Below are 21,339 nucleotides of genomic sequence, written 5' to 3'. Positions count from 1 at the left end.
AAAACACTCATTAAAAAAGATTTATTATAATGCTAAGAACAATCTTACAATCTCCTTAACACCATTTGAAGTTCCAACTTGAGCCTTATTTAACCTGAGCTTTATAATGCAACTTATAAGTCGTATAGAACAGTTAAGAACTACAAGGTAAATGAGCCAATAGTTGTTACCAATCAATCTTACCAAAAGGATGGTTTGATGTTGCATTCAAGGGCAGTGAACCAACCAACTCCTCAGAACAAGATCTAAGATATTCTTTATTGAGTCGGTAAGATTACGAAATTGATGCTGAATCATTGTCATTGTTGCCGGTGTCGGCCTCCTTCACTTCCTGAATCATTTTCAGCACCTGCCATGTGGTTGGCCTACTGTCTGGTGATGGCTGGACACAGGCTGCCGCAATGTGGGCGATCATCATTAAGCGCTCATCATCGTCACTGTCTTCTCGTGTCGATTGAACCCAAGCAGGCACTTCAGTTGCGCTTAGGATTGGAAATTGCAGTGGAGATTTTCCGGTCAGAAGCTCCAACAACAGCACACCAAAACAGTAGATGTCTGATTTGGGAGTGAAAGGGCCATTACATTTTTGGGTTTCAGGAACTCGATATCCTGATATGTCTTCGCTGTCTGATGGCTCGATGAGAAATGAGAGACAATTGTCAGTTAGGCAAGCCTCAAAATCAGAGCCAAGGAGGATGTTGGAAGCTTTGATGCTTCCATGAACTAATCGAGAAGCCTGGTGGACGTATGCAAGGCCTTGTGCAACATCTTCTGCTATCTTTAGGCATGAAGTCCAGTGAAGGGGCTTCGGACTTGTGGATCTTGAACCTATATAACAGAAAATAACAATTAGGATCACTCTCTTATTATAAAGACATAATGGATCGTTGCACATCGGGCATAAAGTTAACTAACTTCGACAAACAACACTGAGAAAGTTTAGCTAATTAGTGCTGGTATGAGCAACTCCATTTTCATTTAATGGTTACAAACAGATAGTAAAACTGAAATGACAAGTAGCTTCAGTTGCATCAGATTTTGCTCCATAATTTCGAAACAAAAGAAAAGATAGTTGTTAGACCAAACTGCACATACTCAACAAATCAAGGTATTATCATAGTGTTTGTTGCTTTCATGAACATATACCTATCTAGCAATAAATTAATTAATGATTTTGTTAAAGGATCCATATAATTTGTCCTTGATATCCAAAATGCTCACAAGCCAAGAACAAGAGAACAGAATACTGATCCATATTCAGATAGCAGAGGAGAAAAAAACTAGATATTAAAACACTTACGAGCTGATCTACCACAACATGAGAAGTGAAATTTCATGCCAAAGTGCAAATGTTGCCCGTGGCAGTGATAGTTAAGACAACAATTAAAATTGACAATAAGTTGTAGGTAGACTAAATGCAAAGGGCTAGTTTTTAATGTTCTAAATATAGCAAACATATTCGAACAAAAAACACAAATTTGACTTCCGATTTGGTAACAAAGATATCCAATACACAACAAAAGAAAGAATTGTCATAGACACAGGAAGATACCATTCACAGAGATGGTAGGCAAAAGATCCAAACCAACAAAAATCAGTGCATTAGAGATGAACAAAATACAACTAAATCAAGATGTTTACATGCATGAACTGATAACCAAAGTCAGAAAGGCAAAACAGAACAAAATACAACACTTAAATCATGCTCAGTTTATATTTAAGCTTTAAAGAATCATATCAATGCAGGTTAGTTGGAACCAGATTCAGAAGAAGATAATAACATTATGGTGGTGGATTTAGAATTCTCCTAAAACAGATGAGAAATAGGAGGGAAAAAAAAATCTAAAACAGGAAGTAAAGCACAGTAAAATTTGAACAATGGAAGAAAAAAATGGTGAAAAAACAATGCAAAGCAGTGAATAAGAGAAGTCGATACCATGAATCAATGAATGGAGGCTTCCATTGGGCCTGTAGTCATACACTAGCAGCCTCTCCTCCTTGGAATGGAAGTATGCTCGCAATGGCACCAAGTTGGGGTGGCGCAGCCTCCCCACCACCTGCATGTGCCGCTCGAACGCCTCCTTCCCCGTCGTCGCCAGCTTTGTTGCGTCCAGCCTCTTCACAGTCACGATGAGCCTGTTCTCCAGCACAGCCTTGTACGTCGTCCCCAGACTCCCCCTCCCCAGCATCTCTGCCGACGACTTCATCAGTTGCTCCAGCGTGTACACCTGCGCCTCCCCCGCGCAGAACACCAAGCACCCGCTCTTTGCCAACTTCTTCACCTTCTCCTCGGACACCGCCATCGCCGCTGCTGCAATCAGCTCGTTGTTCCTACTCTCTATCTCTTTGTTGTAGCTCTCCACAGCTGCAGCGGCAGGGTCCGCCACCCCCACAACACCGTAGCTGTTGCGCTTCACCGGGCTTAGACTCTCCCCCCGCTTCATTCTCTTCCTCCGTCTCTGCGTCACCAACAACACACCCAGGATTCCAATCGCCAGCATCGAGACGGCCAGGAGCCATATGGCGACGACGGCCCCCTTGTGCATCTTCTGAGACGGTGACGACGCAGCCGCGCCGGGGAGATTGATCCCGTTGTTTTGCCCAAAGCTAGGGTTCGTGGGAGATGGCGCATTGTGGGAGTCATTGTCACCATGGAAGAAGAGCACATGGGCTCCGTCGCCGCACTCCCTTTTGAGAATCTCTCCGCAAAGCCCGGGATTGCCGGCGAAAGAGGAGGCAGCGAAGGACGACAACACGGCCGTGGTCGGGATCGCGCCGGAGAAGTTGTTGAAGGAGACATTGAGACTTTTGAGGGAGGATCGGTTGAAGGCGGGAAGGGAGCCGTTGAAGCGGTTGAAGTCGAGGCGGATAGAGACGAGACGGTCGAGCGAGGCAAGGGCCGGCAGGACGGGACCGGCGAGGTGGTTTCGGGAAAGATCGAGGACGCGTAGACGGCGGAGGGAGACTATCGAAGGTGGGAAGCTGCCGCCGAAGCGGTTGTGGCCGAGGAAAAGAGCTCTGAGGTTAAGCAGCGGGGAGAGGTCAGGGATGGGGCCTGCGAGGGAATTCTCCTGCAGGCTAAGGATGCGGAGCTGATCGAGGCGGCCGAGAGTGCCGGAGGTGAAGAAACCAGTGATGCCGGAGTTAACGAGGACGACGCGAACGACGCGGCCGGAGGAGGAACAAGAGACTCCAGGCCAGAGGCAGTGGGCGGTGGAGTCGTTGGAAGGGGGAGGAGGGAAAGTAAGTCGGTTACCGGGGTCGGCCGCCGACTTGAACGCGAGAAGAGCGGCGGCGTCGGAGGAAGCGCCGGTGGCGGGAGCAACGGCAGCGGCGCAGGAGAGGAGAAGCAGCAGCACGGCCGCGTCGAGCATTGCGATGGGGCGACGAGAGGCCATGGCTTCTCCTACGCTCGCAGTGACCTCATCCGTGTGCCGCTGCTTCTTCAGTTCTTCTGCTGTCGTCTTCTTTTCCTTTCTAGTAATTTTCAATTTCCCTCCCGAGATTTAATAGAATTTTTAAAACTCCTTTGAAATCTAAACCTTTTCATTTTGATTTTTGCTATTTTTAATAAAAGAGATTTTAAAGGAATAAAGTGCATATTTTAATAAAAGATTAAAAAAATTAAAGCATTTTTTATATTTAATCAAATAGATTTTTTTTAAAAGATGTTATTTTTGTTGATGTTTATTATTAATAAGTTATATCATCACATATCAGTGTTCATATTGAATAATGAAATCTTGTCACATACGATCTTAGAGTCTGAATTTTTTTTTTCCTTATATCTTAACCACCTACACTAATAACCATTAGTCATCTATGATTTACCTTCTCCATATTAATTTAGAAACGGATTAACGAAGATACTAGGAGCAAATGAATATCTTTTTACCATATATTGAGTAATGAAATGTTGACTTGTCCCAGGGCAAGTGTATCTAGAATTTAAAACTCAACTGCGGTATATTATAGAGGATTTTCTCTCTAATGGATAGCGGACCCAAAAACGTTGGCTGTCATGATGTGTCTTCATGTACATTTTCCCGATTTACTTAGATGGTTTGTGGGATTCGTGGGAAACTTCCATGGGGTCAATTCCATGAGATTGGCCGATGACCCCAGGATTAGTTGAGCCAAAGGCTTGGATACCCGGTGTCAACTAAAAAAATAAAGTACAGACTTGCTATAATAGGATAAGGGATCAATTCTCGACAGATGTATACTCAGAAAAAAAAAAACCTCTCTTTAGCAACTTGGCAGTTGGCTTTAAGCTACCCCCGTGATTTACTTTGCTTCATATAATCTAGGGACAAGCTGTGAGAGATACTTGGGGTGAGCATAATCACCTTTTACTATAATATTTGAATAATGGAATTTTTAGGATTGACATAGTTGATACATATATGAGTGTTTACTCTAATAAATGTTTGGATCAATTCTTAGCAAGTATAAATTGTCTCGTTAGGTATCTAACCTTTCTCATACAAAGGATCACTACGCTAGGACAAAATATGTCCTATGATTCACATGCTTTTATCTTATTGTGGGGGCTAACAATACTAAACTATTTGGAGTGAGTAATATCACCTTTACTCTAATATTAAATAATGACACCCCCAAGGGCACATGACACTTAGTGAAGGTTTGATGGTGAATCCATAAAGTGAGGGTTCGATTCCCATTAGGCATACGCTTGCGATCGAACTACGGGGAGGGGAGCCAAGTCTTACACCCTTCTCCTCTCAAGAGAAGAATTTTATATTGAATAATGGCAATTAATGGCCTAGGGCACAGACGAGTTGGCAAGAAGTGCGATACATTGGGTGTCGAGGGTTTGATTTTCTAGCAGCGCACTTTTGGATAGTTGTAATGCTCAAAAATTTAATGTGTTGGGCCATCGATATGTGGATTGATTTATTTTCTAAATTTACTTAGTGGACGAAATGCGAAATGGGGAGTGTATTCTAGAATTAATTTGGAGGGAGGGTGGAGATTTGAATATATGGTATAAAGAAATTTGGCAATTAATGAATTAGACAATGATGTCAAAATGTATTGGCATTTTTTTGTAGTTTAGGAATTACAAAATTGTATACAAAATATGACCCAGATTTAGAAATTACTAAAAGAAAATAAAAACAAAATACTCGATTGGATGTCCAAAATCAGCTGGGGAGAGAATACCTGGGGCGTGACTGTGCCGCGGCAGGCGATCCCAAAAGAGGGAGACAAAGGGAGGGATGGTTAGAGAAAGGGGTCCGCCTCGTCACGTGAAGGCGCCATGAAAAAGATTCAAAGAGCCACTCACCCTACTTTGATTTGAAGTTGAACCGAGCCAATCTATCCAAATCACCCCTTAATTTTACCATATAAAAATTAGACCCTTTCCTTACTCAGCACGCCTGTGCCTCCTTCGATTTAAAGATCCATCCGAGGATTAATTTTTAGAAAAATGATATGTTCAAAGAAAAAATTTAAGGAAAAGTTCAAGGATAGATACATAAAATGATGGTGCCCATAAAAAGTGAAATAGTAGACCATGACTTTATATGTCTATTCTTGAACTTTTCCTTAAATTTTTTTCCTTGAACATATCATTACTCTAATTTTTAAACTTTTTAAATTCATCCTCTATCTTCTTCCGGGTCACACCTCTATCCTCAACTGCACGAGCCATGGGCATCTTGCACGGCTACCTCACACAACCTTGAGTGGGCCGACCTTGCGGCCTCATTCGCGGGCACGACCAACCTTGCACGCGTCAGTCAGAGACTTCACAACGTGACTTTCGGCACAACTGTCCCTCGTGTTTCTCTCTTCCTTTTACTAGGATTCTTTTCTAATTTTTTTTTTTCCTTTAAGTATTTTTTCCCCTCTTTAATTTCTCCGCTTACTCAATCCACACCTCGAAAGAAACACAGCCTTAGTTTCATGCAGTGGAATTTAGCACAAATATCACTTCGCAAAGAGGGAAACCACATCATCTTTCCCTGTCACTCTTCTCTCCTCCTAGTAAACAGCCAAAAAAACAAAGAGGATCATTATGATGGAATTTAAAAAATAAAACAAAAATAAAGTACAGTATAATAAATGACATCCAATAAAGTAAGCAGAAAATAGCTGGATCGAACTGGGCAAATGACACGGACTTATCAGTGCCTTTCATGCTTTCTAGCTGTTGCACTTGGCTCTCAAGGCACATTAATAAATGCCTCAATGGATGCAGAGGCAGAACAGAACAAGCCCCCTCCATTCCGCCTTTTGTTTCCTTTACTTCTCCTTCAATAATTGCAACTAATAAGTGACTCCTCACTGAATTGTTTAGTGTATGATGAGGTGATGATATCACTCACAGGACAGCAAATCTAGATTAGATCAGATTACATGTCCTAGAAAACAGTCAACAATGGATTAAGAAAACAAGTGGATGCTTACTGTTTTTCTTAAGTTTACTACTGTTGTTTTACCTTACTGTCATTGTTAAAGAAATGGAGTAGGATATGTTTTACAGATATTCTAGGGCTGTGCTAGGTTGATACTAATATGATTTATATTACTGATCTCATTAAGAATTGGGTTACCTCTTGATGGTTGTTGTCAATCTCTGATCAGGCCATGGCTCTAAGGTATAGCAGCTTTGTGCGGTAAATCTACAAACTGGAAGAAAATGTACAGAATAGCAGACAGAATGTTTGCCAAGCAGAAAAGAAAATCACACAATTGCATATAAATTATAATTGGGAGGGGTGAATGATGTGAGTACATAAATATATTCAAGTTCAGCATCTGCAAAAACAATGATATCCTGGAACCTATGCAGGTGATACAACGTCAGCATCCAATATTTAATTTCTTATAACTGTATATCACGTCGATCGGAAGGGGGATATGTGAAAATATCAGCTCTAAACAAAAATTAGCGCAGACAAGGATTACTTGCATCCAAGCCACCTGGATGAGACTTGCTTGATCTTCAAAGCTCCATCGCAGATGTAGCCATGGACGGCCGATTTTGGAGCTCGAATAGTATCACGGATACACGAGATAAACTGATGAAATTCTACTTTCCTTTGATCTTGCAGTATGCATAAAAGCCAGAGCCCACAAAACCAAGAGCTTGGCCGATGACATTCAACTGGGAAGAAAATGCAGCATGCTGCTTCATTAGTTGTGAACATGGAAAAGAATTGAAGAGGTAAAAAGGAATATTTGAAGTTACCGCATCGAATGGAAGCCCACCAAACAACAACCAGCCAAGTCCGATGGTAAACAGATCCTACAACAATATGCAGATTAAGTTTGACATTGTTATGGAAATGGCATGTGATTATGTATACCATGAGGGTGTTTGAGTAATTATCCATTAATAGCATTATATACAGAGGCAGTGAGGGGCTACGTAGGATCAAGAATAATTCTCCCTAGCCTAACATAGTATTAGAGCCATCATTCTTCCTCGGGTAGCCTTTCATCTATTCCTATTCAGGTTGCTCTATGCTGATCATCTATGCAATAATTCTCCCTAGATGAAACGGAGGCCAACCAAGAGGTTGAGGTGGTTGGTCTAGCAATTATAATAGGCCCAAGTGTTCCCACTAGAATTGACTTGGACGTGTCAGAGATACTTGTTATGCTCCCTTCTTCCCTTCACATTCATCGTCCTTAGAGTCAATGCAAGAGGTTCTATTCTATTCTTACACTATTATCAAATTTGCCATTGTTGAAGTCAATCCTTCCCCTCCTTCAGCTCAAGTTCCCACTATTGAGGCTCACCCTCCCTCCTTCAGCCCCAAATGTGCATAACTCCTAAATATGCCTCCTACCGCAGCCCCCCGACATGCATCCAGCCATTGACAGCAGCGTGATGTTGCTCTGGTGACTTGTTTTGACTCTACTGCACCCCATTGACATGCTACTATCCTGGATCTCTCTTGTTTTGGATGCTCTCATACCCAGGCAGCAGGACCCGAGAGACCATATGTCTTAAAGCAATCATCAAGTTCTTGATTTGGGAATGTAGTTCAACTTCTTCAGTATAACATGATGAAGAGTGTGGAGTTACCAGATCACTCGTGGTGGCCAAGTCAAGTGTAATGCAAGGTCATGGCCTTAGCAACACATGATCTCATCTGGGTTAAGCATTTGATGGTCGAGCTAGGATACAACCCTACAGAGGTAATGGAATTGTATTGTGATAACCAAGCTATTATGCGTTAGCCTCGAATCAGTATCTTATGAGAGGACAAAACAAACATTGATTGTGACCTCATTGGGTAGAAGATACAATCTAATAAGATTGTCATATCATATGTTTGTAATAAGTTGGGTCTTGCAATATATTTGAACCAGCTTGAATAGGAGAATGTTATAAACATGGCATGTGATTATGTAAACTACGGGGGGAGTGTTTGTCTAATTGTCAATTGATAACATCTATATATATAAAGGTAGTAGGGGCTGCCTAGGATTATGAGGAATAATTCCCTCTAAACTAACAGGTAGCCCTGCATAAAGAATGCTGGAAGATAACCAGAAGAGGGTCTGTTGAAAAGGAAAACCAACCTTCAGATTTCCGCACATTGTTTGTGTGAGAGCAGAGTTCAAGGTCGTGTTCAAGAAAATGCAGTAGTTCAAGAAAAATGCCAAGATGCAGGAAAATAGCATCAAAGCCTGCAAAGTAAATAGGAAAATGTGTTTCAGCATTGCAGACTCAGTGCTGAGATTTTCTAGTTCGATGATTTCTAGTATGGATAAGAAATTTACCTGAAAACCAAGCGAATGAAGATCAGGAAAGTTCATTGTAAGTTCCAACTCACCACGAATATACGTCAAGAATAACAAAATTGGTCCGCATACTATTCCTGAAATCACCGACACAGAAATTTACATTCCACATACTGCATAAAATGTTAATTTTTCAGTTGGTTACAGGTTCTACACAATGGTCTCCCGCCCCTTGGGGTATTACCATTACACCACATGAGCCCAAAGCTGTTTAGTCCACTGGATTTTCCTGGGAAAAATATGTAGCTAACCGTCAAGATAAATTAAACAAACTATATAAAGAACAAAGAAAAAGCATGCAGTTATACCAACGCGGTTTATCGTTGCTAGATAAATTGCAGTTGTCATGTTAGCAGTGAAGACCATGCCATAGCCATAAAAATCAAAGGATAGGTCTCGAGCTCCAGCAACAAAAGCTCCAAGGACAATCAACACAACACTGATAAAACCATTGGTATAATCATTAAGTATTGAACTGGAACGAAGAGACAGGGTATATATAAAAGAGCTTATGTAGCATAAGAGGTTTTAAACAGAGGCCTACAATACAATCATGAATTGGTAACATTAAATTTGAGAAGATATATATGAGTGACAGAGAAGTCCAAGCAGTAAGAACAAAAAGTTTGATAAAAATTACCTTCCGACAATGGGATATGTGTATTTTTGCCTCGTAAGTAAGTACTCTACAATCATCGTAAATACAACAGTTGTACGTCTAAGTGTGGTATACATTGGAACATTTACTCCACGAACAGACTCCATTACAGCCAACTGTACATAAAAAGCAGATGATAATCATGATATAATTAGTGGCAGGGAGTATGAAAAGATAGGCAAGTACATTGTTAAACCATGTAGGTTATGTACCATGTAAAGTAAATATGCGATAGACAGAGGAAGGGTATGCAAAACAGTTTGAAGTGGCACCAAGCCTGTTTTATGTGATTCACCATTTGCGAAAGAAATAATCCTCCATCGCCTCATTGCATAAAGCAGGCACATTGAACTGATCATCTGCAAAATACCAGAATTTATCATAGAAAGAATATAGACTTGAAGAACATGTAGTTTTACTCTTAGTTGCAGACTTAGGAGTTGCTTTCTGTATGTAATTAGAGCTGAATGTCTTGCTAACTAAAGCTCTCGCAATTAGATGGACTGAATATAAAAAAAAAGAGCAGCCCGGTGCACGAAACTTCCGCCATGTGGGGTCCCGGGGAAGGATCTATTGTACGCAGCCTTACCCTGTTTTTTTGCAAGAGGCTGTTTCCAAGATTCGAACCCGTGACCTTTTGGTCACATGGCAACAACTTTACCATTGCGCCAAGGCTCCAATTAGATGGGCTGAATCTATGGTGATAAATTGAAAAGAAGCTAATTAGAATGGTTGATGAATTGAATCTATGGTAATCAAACAGATAGAAGCTAATTAGAGTTTGTATCAGAAGTTAGAGATTAGAAAGAGGTAGAGAGGATGTGATTGTAGAGATAATAATTTCTAAATACAAATTAAACAAGATTCTACAGCCAAAGGACTGGTAATGCTTTAGCAATACTTGCATCTATTTTTTTTTCAAAATCTCAAAATATATTATTAAAATGAATCTTAGACAACAGAACTGGAAAGAAAAAAAAAAAGACCAAGATCTAAAATATTATGAAAAATGGATAAGTAAAATCATTGAAAAGACACTAATTCTCGAACTACTAGTACGACTGAATAGGATGAAACTGCGGAATATGAATTAGCAAATAAACTAGAAAATACTCCATACTCACTTAAAGAAACAAGAGATGCTTATGGATCTAAGTTTGATGAGATCTTTCAAACTTCAACATACGGAGAGCAAATCAGGACTTACTATAAATAGAAACATGTTAAATCCTATGGGGATTCAAAAGCTAATGATGAAAATAGATCATAATTCATAAGACATCAGGCAGGTTATATGGCCAGCTAAAAGAAATCTATTGGATGTTGTGAATGCAGAAAACAATATAAAACATGTTTCTATTTGAAAGGAAAAGAAACTGATATTTTTTGTAAACAAGTGTAAAAGTAAAAAAAAATGGTATGAATCTTAAAATGACAATTAGCATATATTACAAAAAGAAAATTAGAAATTAAGACAAAAAATGAGAACAACAAGGAGAAAGGCATCATCCATTAGCCAAAATTTATTTATCATTGCTCAATTCTATAATACATTTATAGCTCTTCAAAATAGAGTTTGTATTTATATATCCCTGCTAAATAAAGTCAATACAACCTAATGGACAAGATTTTTTAACTTTACTGAAAACCAATCATTGCTTAATAGCTATTAATACCAGTAATTGCTTTCATGGTAGACTTTGTATACAAAGATGCCTGATAAAGTGAGTAAATATACCTATAAGACAAGACTTTTAGCTTTATGGACATTAAAGTTGATTGGCTAAGCTGTTAGGATGTAAAGTGAGTCAATATAGTCTCCTGGTCTAGTAGCATCTTAAAGATGACTATCTAACCAGTTATCCTAAAAGCTTGGGTTGTTAGTAAAGGGATAAATTTATATTTATTTAATGAATCACCATACTTGTGAGTGTGGGACCAATGGGCATTGAGTCTTCTAATTTCAACATGCCCATTATTGACTTAGAGGTACAGGATTTTTTTAGATAATTAGGAATCAGACCTTGGACATCCTCCTACTCTGGTACTATGTTAAAGTTGACTACTAATTTCTTGTCCCCAAAGCTCAAGTTGTTAAAAAAGGAACTGATTTATACAACGCACCGCCGAATGTGTCCATTTGGGACCAATGAGCATGGAGTCTTCTAGCATCAACAATAGAGAACTTTCTCAAATCCTTATAGCTCTACACTTTCTTAGTTCGCTCAAATAAGCATATACAATATAAACATGAATATATCTCAAAGGTAAACTAAAACAGATCTTGCAAAAATGTTCAAATTAATGATAAGAACAAAAAATATGTATGACTTGGAGTAAAGATGAAAGCAAAATCAACTTAGAAACAATAGCAATGTCCAAGAACAATATCCAGTCATATATGACATTATAAAGGCTAAGGAACTGATGTCCTATGATCTTATTTTGATATTACATGCTTAGAAGTAACTTCTGAGATAAGTTTAATTGTCCACCTATTTGACATATTTGACTAATTTTCTTCATAAATTTTTCATGCACGTGATATATCTATTAGCTGCTAGAATAAACCTCTCAATACAAGCTGAAACAAAAAGATTTCAAATCCAACCAAAACCAACAATGGCCAAGTGCAAGCAAGGAAAATGGTACACAAAGACACTCGGATTAAGTTTGACAGTCACATATGCAGAATGTAAAGCATATAAGAAATAATAGTCTATATTTAAGAGAAAAAATAGTACAGCTGCTGAGAGATCCAAAGTTGATACAAGAAACTGTTATAAGAGCAACTGAGATTAAGATGGATATAAGATAAAGGGGTCACATCCTCCTGAAGCATATGGAGAATGATTAATCTCTGATGGAAAGAATGTTGTATTTGTTTTATTTATCTTATTACCAAGCAATGTCAAAGTCAGCAAATATATTAACTCTTATATAAATAAATTGAGATACTGTATCCTGAGGTAAAACCTACAGAACTCATGGAATACCTGAAAAAGAGTAATAACATTAGCAGACGGGAAATTATACGAAGATAGAGCTGCTTTATTGAACATAACCAGAAGAACTGCAAAAAAGAACAAGCAAAAAAAGGTAAATTAATCGATATGAAAAACATATTAGGCCAGAGATATTGATAAATCCATAAAAAAATATTCATGGAAGCTTGATATCCTATATACTTGCCAACATCATTCCATATACTTGTTAAGATTAAGCATACCATATCCTTGTCAAGATTAATCATTCCATATATTCATACACCATCCTGAAAATCTCTGAAGTACTTGCTTGTAAACTTAAACATCTGTACCTTAACTAATTAACCACAAAAATCTTGTCTTTATCCAGAACAAAACTTAAGTATATCAATATTTTCTGTTATGCTATGTAAGCAGATAACAACTAGAGAGAAAACAAAAACACTCATTATACTTCCAACACCAGTAAACAGTCCGACTGTTTCTCAATAACCTCATACCAGCAAAAAAAATTAATCCTTTCAGTATAATTTACTTTTATGTGTTCCAGAACTATCCAGAAAATGATTGCCTCTATACATGAGATCACTGTTTACTCAAAACTCCTAAAATGACAATTTATGTATAGAGCACTTTTGAAGCGAGATCACGTAGAACTGTGCCTAGAATTTGAGCGGACTAGGACGACAAATGAAAAAGGTTCATTTTTGCTGAAAATTGAAAAAAATTTCAAAATTGAAGAAGAGCTGAACTCCAAATACACTAAACTTCCTTCATATACCCAAAATAAAAAAACTCAAAAAGCACTCGAGCACAGGACAACTTATTCCAAGATCGAACACAAGAAAAGATGATGAAAAATAGGAGGACTACCTGCGCAGGACATGTAGGAGATGGCTGCAAAGGCACCTCGCCTTGTCATGGCGGATCCTCGGAAGAGGGGGGCGTTGTCGTCCACTCCTCGTAGAGGCGGCGGCGGGGGATCGGACACCGGTAGCAGCACGCTCTTCGGTGCCATCTACAGTCGATGCAGATCCACCAAGCGGCCTCTCTATCGATCTTGGTCGTGTTCTCCCGGCGAAAGCAGGAGCGGAGAGAAGGTCAGAGCAAAAAACGAACTTGCTCCGTCGATCCGAAGAGACTTTTTATTCACCCCACAGGGCCCACACACACATAACAAAGGCCCCGGCAATAAAAAATTAAAATTATATTTAAAAAACATAGAGAAAAAAATATTTTTGATTTTAAATTTATTTTTAATTAATATATGTTGTATTAGTTTCAGTAAAAACTTATTATAATAATACTAGAATAAAAGTATTTTTTAAATAAAAAATAAAATAAAATATTTTTAATATTTTTTTTTAAAAAATAGGTACTATTTTAATAAAAATATATGTGTTGGTGCAGCGGAGCCGGTAAAGATAGGTGAATTACCTGTAAAATAAAAACAATCTCTTTCTTCTTTTTTAATTTAGATTAGTAACGCAAGTTAATTAATAAAAAACAATTGACATAAAGAAATAACAACTTAAAAGAGTAGATAAAAGACCAGATTCACTTGATTACAACTTAGATGGTTGTTAATCTAAGACAGATGGAAGCTCACTAAAATTCTCCTTCGTTGAAGACGGAGAAACCTTTTACACACGTTGACAGCTCATAAATGACTAGAAAAATTAATACAGAAGTTGTATCTTTCCTAAGTCCAGAGATCTTTTTATAACCCCTGAAAAACATTATCCGAGGTCAGAAGGTGCCTTCAATAGGCTTGAAGGCACCTCTAGTGTGGCAAAGCTTATCACCGAAGATAAAATCTTATCTTCGGCGTTTGCCCAGTTTAAGGTGCCTTCAAGGGGTTGAAGACGCCTTCCATAAAGGCTCGAAGGCACCTTCAAGGGTTGAAGATGCCTTCCATTAGAAAGGCAAGAGAGCGCCTTCAATACCATTGAAGGTGCCTTCAGCAACTGTTACCGAGCTCCACACTTCTCCATTAGTTCTTCTGTTGCTCCGCTCGCTTGGGTGATTTTGGTAATCCGAAATAGATCTCACCCAAATCCATTTTCTGGCCTTCTCCTAGAGCAAACTTCCGCTCTGGCTTCTCGTCCCTCAGAAATGTCGTGCGCCTCCTTCTCGTCCATCAGCGTACTCTTCTGCAGCGCCTCGTCCCTCGGATGCACCGAGCCCATAGGCTCTCTCCCATACAGTCCTTCTCACTAGTTGCGTCTTCCACTTGACTTTTTGTAACGCCCCAACTCCTGGGTACTAAGCTGTGAGCCGGATCGCTACATTAACTACTGAAGCTACCGTGCTGTACTGTGCCCTAAACTGGGTAAAATAAAGTTTCACTAACTGACTCTGTTAAACTGACAACTGGTACACCCATGCTGTTATAAGGAAGGGTTCAAGACCTTTCCGGTTGGGGTATATGTGCTAAGGAGGATACTTGACCTCCCGTCTGAGCTAGAACTCCAAGCTAACTTCCCAGCTAGCTGCTGTTCGATCCACGGCTCGACCAAACTTGCCGCGATTCTGTGCCCTGCTGGATCGGAGGCTGGATCGATCGGCAAGACCGATCAGTGTGTGCGGATCGGTGCACCGATCCGTGCACCGGAGACGCCGGGATGCCTTACGTTCGATCTTTGGGTCGGTCGGTGACCGATCGAGGGGATCATGAGGCTATCAGATCCATCTGGATCGGTCGGTGACCGATCCAGAGAAGGAATAACCGGATCGGTCTGGACCGATCCAGTTCGATAATCGAAATGAAATCGAATTTCGATTTCCGACCGATCGTGCCAAAATCACATACACAAGCTCTATATACATGAAAAACACTCTAGCATGTAAATACTAACGTTCTAAACATGATAAACTAAACAAGACATAGTTTACTAAACTATAACACCTAGTAACAAGACTAAGTCATAAAACTAGACATGTTAAGTACTAGAACTGAAATAAAAGCGTATAGATCCCAAGGATCTTTATTCCAGACCCCTTGCACACACACATCATCGTAGCATCGCCCCCCAGCCTCCGCTAGTCCACTTTTCTTTTACCGGTATCTGCAGTATAAGAAAAATAGCATCTGTAAGCTAAGAAGCTTAGTAAGAAACCATCTATCTCACAAAAACATGCAACGATGCGATTATGGTTTTAAATCATGCTGTTTGAAAACTGAACGGAGCATGGCAACATGGCATGGCATACAACATGTACTGAACTGATCATGGCATACAAACAAGCTGAGCATAACATACTGTATCTAAACTAAGCATAAATACTGAATTGATCATGCATATACATCTAACTGGTCATGAACTCAAATCATGAAACTTAACTGAGATAATTAACTGAAACTGAAACTAAGTTAGTGTTTCCATCACTGATTACATATTTGGAAAACTATATATATAATAATAGATGAAAATACTAAACATGCTGCTGGGCCCTGGCAACTGTACTTACTGTGCGCGCATCCATACGAGACCCGGGATTGCAAGTTCCGAATCCAGCAGGGTTACTAGGTTATCTGAACCTAGGGACGACTGTGGGAGTCCAGCCCATGGATATCTGATCCAAGTACAGTGCCAACTGAATAAAAGTAAAATACTGTTTTATTTTACTTTGCTGTTCTAGGTTATCTGAACCTAGAGCTAGGTTATCTGAACCTAGAGGCTACTGTGGGAGCCCACCCAATGGATATCTGATCCATATAGCTGTAATAACTGATAATATGCTGAATAAAATGTTTCTAATACATTTTACATGCTGTTAGGACGCCTACTGGTGCATCCTTCTGAACTGGGCATTCTACCGAATGCTTGGTGTGCACTAAAAGCACACCCTAAAACTGAAAACTGTAGAACTGCTGAACTAATGCCAAAACTAACAAGCGAGAGCAATTATACTGCAGGTGAGGGGTTTCTTACTTCAATCGCAAGATTTTCTTACGATTCTATCCGCTAGGTTTTCCGGAAAAACTGCTCCGTTCGACGAACCGCTTACGTCCTCGCGTTCCTCTCGCGGAGAAGAACCGACTTCGTGCTGGTGTTGTCGCCGGAAAGTGAACACACGATCCTAGGGAAGGAACCCTAGGTCTCCTTTGCTTTGTTTGCTGCGCCGAGAGAAAGAAATGGGAGAGGGAGAGAAAGGCTTCGTTGAGGAGAGAAATACCAAACCAAAAAAAATAAACCAATCCCACTTAAGTTTTCTATTTATATCGAATAGTTATTTCTCCCAAATCAAATATAAATATATTTGATTTCCTATCCTTTCAGCACGGCCCTGCTGGGTTCACTTGGTTTCCGGAACACATAATAAGTCGTAGGCTCCGATGGGTCCCGGGTTCGATTCCCGCGTAAACCATTTTGCGACTTATTTGTTTTTGCTACTTCCGGTACTCCAAAAATTATGTAAAAATATCCTAAAAATCTAGAAAAATCATAGGGTATTTCTAAAATAAATTCGGGAATTTTTTTCGGGCTTTACAATCCCCCATACCTTATAAAAAGTTCATCCCCGAACTTAAAACAATTCTGGGTACTTCTGTCTCATGCTGGCCTCTGTCTCCCAAGTCGCCTCTGCTGCTGTGTGATTTTGCCAGCTGACTTTGACTAATGGTACTTCCTTGTTCCGTAATTTCTTTACTGCTCGGTCTATTATCTGAATAGGCCGACTGTCATAGCTGAGATCATCACGGACCTGTACCAACTGGGGCTCAATCACCTGGGTGGCGTCTGGAATATGCTTCTTCAGCATGGAGACATGAAATACGTTGTGGACTACTGACATCTCCTGAGGTAGCTCTAGCTCATATGCTACCTTGCCCACTCTCTTCATGATAAGGTATGGTCCCACATATCTGGGAGCTAGCTTGCCCTTCTTCCCAAAACGCATGACTCCCTTCATGGGAGCTACTATGAGGAAAACTGTATCTCCAACTGAAAACTCTAGGGGTCTGCGTCGTGTATCAGCATAGCTCTTCTGACGGCTCTGTGCTGTCTCTATCCTCTGGCGAATCTGCTGTATGGCTGCTGTGATATCTGCTACTAGATCTGTATGAAGCTCTAGTTCCTTCTGTTCACCACTCTCATACCAGCAGATTGGTGATCTGCACCTCCGCCCATAGAGTGCCTCATAAGGTGCCATGCTGATAGTGGCCTGATAACTGTCGTTGTATGCAAATTCTGCTAGATTCAGATATTTGCACCAACTTCCCTTGAAATCTAGGGCACAAGCCCGGAGCATATCTTCGAGTACCTGATTTACTCGCTCCGTCTGAGGATGGAAGGCTGTGCTGAATTTTAACTGGGTGCCCATAGCTGACTGTACACACTTCCAGAAGTGTGATGTAAATCTGCTGTCTCTGTCTGATATAATGGTTCGTGGGACTCCATGCAGCCTGACAATCTCCTTGAGATACAATTGAGCTAGCTGCTCCATGGAATAGGATATTCTGATAGCTAAGAAGTGGGCTGATTTAGTCAACCTGTCGACTATTACCCAGATGGCATCAAAACCATTCGTGGTTCTGGGTAATCCCACTATGAAGTCCATAGAGATATCCTCCCACTTCCATTCTGGAATCTGGATCGGCTGCAGAACTCCTCCTGGTCGCTGATGTTCTGCCTTAACCCTCTGACAGGTTAGACAGATGCTGACGTATCTGGCGATATCTCGCTTCATCCCAGGCCACCAAAATCGTTTCTTTAGATCCTGATACATTTTGGTGGAACCAGGATGCATCGCATAGGGAGTCCTGTGAGCCTCGTCTAGAATCTGTTTTCGTAGTTCCTCCTGATCTGGAACACAAAGTCTGTCACCACAGTACACTACCCCACTGGCGGACACTCTGAACTCTCCACTTTCTGATTCTGCTAACCCTTGCTTGATTTTCTGGATTTCAGGATCCTGCTCCTGAGCTGTCTGGATATCATCAAGCAAGGTAGATGCTAAGGACATAGTGGAAAGCTGCCCGACTATAAGCTCGAGACTAAAAGCTGTAATCTCCTTCCTTAGGGGTGATGACATAGGTGCTAAAGATAATAAGGTAGCACTGGACTTCCTGCTGAGTGCGTCTGCTACCTTATTAGCTTTCCCTATAATCCTTGACCAACTCTAACCATCTGCACTGTCGCATATTCAGATCCTTCGAGTAAAGAAATACTTCAGACTTTGATGATCTATATACACTCTGCACCGAGCTCCGTACAAATAATGTCTCTAAATCTTGAGAGCGAACACCACTGCTGCAAGCTCAAGGTCGTGAGTAGGATAGTTCCTCTCATAATCCTTGAGTTGTCCGGAGGCATAGGCGATCACCTTGCCTGCTGCATCAGATCTGCTCCTAATCCCAATTTAGAGGCGCCACTTAGATGTCGAAGCTGTATGTGTTTTCTGGTATAGCTAAAATAGAAGCACTGGTCAGTCTCCGTTTTAAGCTATTCTCGCAGTCCTCCGTCCACCGAAATTTCTTGTTCTTCCCGGTGAGAGTCAGTGGGGAGGCTATCCCGGAGAAGTCCTCTACGAATTTCTGTAGTAGCTAATCCCGTAAAGCTTCGATTTCAGCGTTCTGGGTCTCTTCCGATTACCGCTTCTATCTTGGGATCTACCATAACACCATCCTTGGAGATGATGTGACCTAGAAAGGCTACCTGGTCTAGCCAAAATTCACATTTCATGAATTTGGCGTACAGCTGGTTCTGCTGAAGGATCTGCAAAACTGTCTTCAGATGCTTTGCATGGTCCTCCTGAGTGCCTGAATAGATAAGAATGTCATCGATGAACACGATGACAAACTTGTCTAAGTATTCTCTGAATACTCTGTTCATGAGATCCATGAAAGTAGCTGGAGCATTTGTCACGCCGAAAGGCATGACTACGAACTCATAATGTCCGTATCTGGTCCTGAAAGCTGTTTTAGGTATATCACCTTTCTTGACTCTAACCTGGTGATATCCTGATCTGAGGTCAATTTTAGAGAACACTGTGGCTCCCTTTAGCTGGTCAAACAGGTCATCTATCCTGGGGAGAGGGTACCTATTTTTAATTGTGACCTGGTTCAAGGCACGGTAGTCTATGCATAGGCGCATACTTCCATCCTTCTTCTTCACGAACAACACAGGTGCTCCCCATGGTGAGTGACTAGGGCGTATGAAACCCTTGTCAAGAAGCTCCTGTAATTGCTCCTGAAGTTCCTTCAGTTCTGCTGGAGCCATGCGGTACGGTGCCTTGGAAATTGGATTTGTGCCGGGAATGAGCTCTATCTCAAATTCAATCTCCCTGTCTGGTGCTAAGCCTGGTAGCTCTTCCGGGAAGACTGCGGGGTAGTCACAAACGACTCGAACCTCTGATAGCTGTTGGTTCTTGTCCTGGCTGGTGTTGACTACATTTGCTAAAAATCCCATGCATCCTGAATCCAATAGCTGCTGTGCTTTCAATGCTGAGAGAAACTTCCTGGCTTTTCTCTTTGGTTTTCCCATGTACTCAAACTGTACTCCTGCTTCAGGTTGGAATATGACCTTCTGTTTACGACACTCTATAGAAGCGCCGTATTTGATCAGAAAATCCATTCCAAGGATGACATCGTAGTCAGTCATTTCTAGCACTATCAGATCACCAAAAAGTTCTCTGTCTGCTATAATGACTGGCACTGCTCTGAGCCAGTGCGTAGATGCCAAAATGTCTCCTGAGGGTAGTGTTGTCAGAAACTGACTATTGAGTACCTCTGGAGGTGTTGCTAATTTCTCGGCAAATGCCCTGGATACATAAGAGTGGGTTGCCCCAGTATCGAATAAGACAGTTGCATTATGCTGTAAAATACTGATCTGACCTGTGACAACTGTCGAGGCATTTGCTACGTCCTCTCTGGTCAGTGAGAAAATCCTGGCATTCGTGATAGCTGTGGGGGCTTCTAATCTGTGGACCATCTAAGGCAGCATACATCTGATGTAGCTGCGCTGGCTGAGCTCCATACTGTATCGGCTGAGGCTGAGGAAGACTGTTCTTGTTCGGGCACTGCTTAGCCATGTGCCCTTCCTGTCCACATTCAAAACAACCTCGCGTACCCTTGCGGCAAACTCCTGGATGATGTTTCCCACAAGTAGCACACTTGGGATGTCTGGAATGTTTTCCAGCTGGTCCTCCTTTTGGGTCACTGCTTGACTTGCATTTCCCCTTCCAGTTGAAGCTATGTCCCTGTTGTTTCTGCTGAGTACCTGAGCCAGCTTGTCCCTTGGGCTCTGTGGAAACCTGCTTATGCTGGGTGATGCTGTGCTGATAGTGCTCGGTGATCAGAGCACTACTCACTAGCTCCTCTGTGGTTTGTGGCCTATGAACGCCACCAGCCACATTCATTGCGATCTCTGGTCTGAGCATCTTCAGCATCAACCGTACTCGTTCCTTCTCTGTGCTGACTAGTTCCAGACACAGACGGGCCAATCTGTTGAATTTCTTCACGGCTTCCTGAACTGATAGGTTGCCCTGATGAAATTCTGTAAACTCATCATAGTGTCGGTTCGTGACTTGCATGTGAAAGAATTCCTCGAAGAATTCTTTCTCAAAGTTGGCCCATGTCATCTGGTTTACTGGCCACTTCGATTTAATCCGCTCCCACCACATGCGTGCGTCTCCTGTTAAACAGAAGGAGGTACACTTCACCTTTTTGTGCTCTGGCCAGTCTAGAAGCTCCATCGTGCTTTCCAGTGTTTTAAACCATGCCTGAGCATCCCATGGTTCGCTGGTGCCTGAGAAGTTCTCGGGCTTAATTCTCTGCCACTGGATAAGGTAAGCTTCTCTCTTAGCCCCTGCTACTGGGGCTACTGGGACTGGTACTGCAGGCTGAGCTGGTTAGCCTTTAAGGAGGCTATCTCCTGCTGCTGTTCAGCTAACTGCTGCTGTAGC

General features: G+C 41.2%; 2 protein-coding genes across 2 annotated transcripts; both read right to left on the bottom strand.

The window, feature by feature from the left end:
• Positions 1-10: 10 nt before the first annotated feature.
• Positions 11-3,490, bottom strand: LOC121971912 (probable inactive receptor kinase At5g67200). Its single transcript, XM_042523435.1, has 2 exons — positions 1,937-3,490; positions 11-828 (listed from the first exon to the last, which is right to left on the bottom strand). Exons 1-2 carry the CDS (start codon positions 3,396-3,398, stop codon positions 275-277), a joined length of 2,016 nt encoding a protein of 671 aa, XP_042379369.1. The 5' UTR covers positions 3,399-3,490; the 3' UTR covers positions 11-274.
• A 3,225-nt stretch (positions 3,491-6,715) lies between these two features.
• On the bottom strand, positions 6,716-13,556 carry LOC121971905 (UDP-N-acetylglucosamine transporter UGNT1-like). Its single transcript, XM_042523422.1, has 10 exons — positions 13,306-13,556; positions 12,442-12,518; positions 9,658-9,804; positions 9,428-9,561; positions 9,096-9,226; positions 8,972-9,016; positions 8,767-8,864; positions 8,566-8,673; positions 7,223-7,279; positions 6,716-7,138 (listed from the first exon to the last, which is right to left on the bottom strand). The coding sequence occupies exons 1-10, from the start codon at positions 13,448-13,450 to the stop codon at positions 7,064-7,066; spliced, it is 1,017 nt and encodes a 338-aa protein (XP_042379356.1). The 5' UTR covers positions 13,451-13,556; the 3' UTR covers positions 6,716-7,063.
• Between the last annotated feature and the right edge of the window lie 7,783 nt (positions 13,557-21,339).

Source organism: Zingiber officinale, chromosome 1B (assembly GCF_018446385.1).
Source record: "Zingiber officinale cultivar Zhangliang chromosome 1B, Zo_v1.1, whole genome shotgun sequence".
Lineage (NCBI taxonomy): Eukaryota > Viridiplantae > Streptophyta > Magnoliopsida > Zingiberales > Zingiberaceae > Zingiber > Zingiber officinale.
This window is presented reverse-complemented; position numbering and strand designations above follow the sequence as displayed.

Bases quoted from the DNA above. Each gene is read 5' to 3' on its own strand.
- LOC121971905 (XM_042523422.1), bottom strand. From the start codon at position 13,450: ATGGCACCGAAGAGCGTGCTGCTACCGGTGTCCGATCCCCCGCCGCCG. The intron at 9,562-9,657 runs GTACATAACCTA...TTTTATGTACAG, and splicing joins TCGCATATTTACTTTACATG to TTGGCTGTAATGGAGTCTGT. The intron at 7,139-7,222 runs GTAACTTCAAAT...TTTTCTTCCCAG, and splicing joins GTGGGCTTCCATTCGATGCG to TTGAATGTCATCGGCCAAGC.
- LOC121971912 (XM_042523435.1), bottom strand. From the start codon at position 3,398: ATGGCCTCTCGTCGCCCCATCGCAATGCTCGACGCGGCCGTGCTGCTG. The intron at 829-1,936 runs GTATCGACTTCT...TCTGTTATATAG, and splicing joins CCTCCATTCATTGATTCATG to GTTCAAGATCCACAAGTCCG.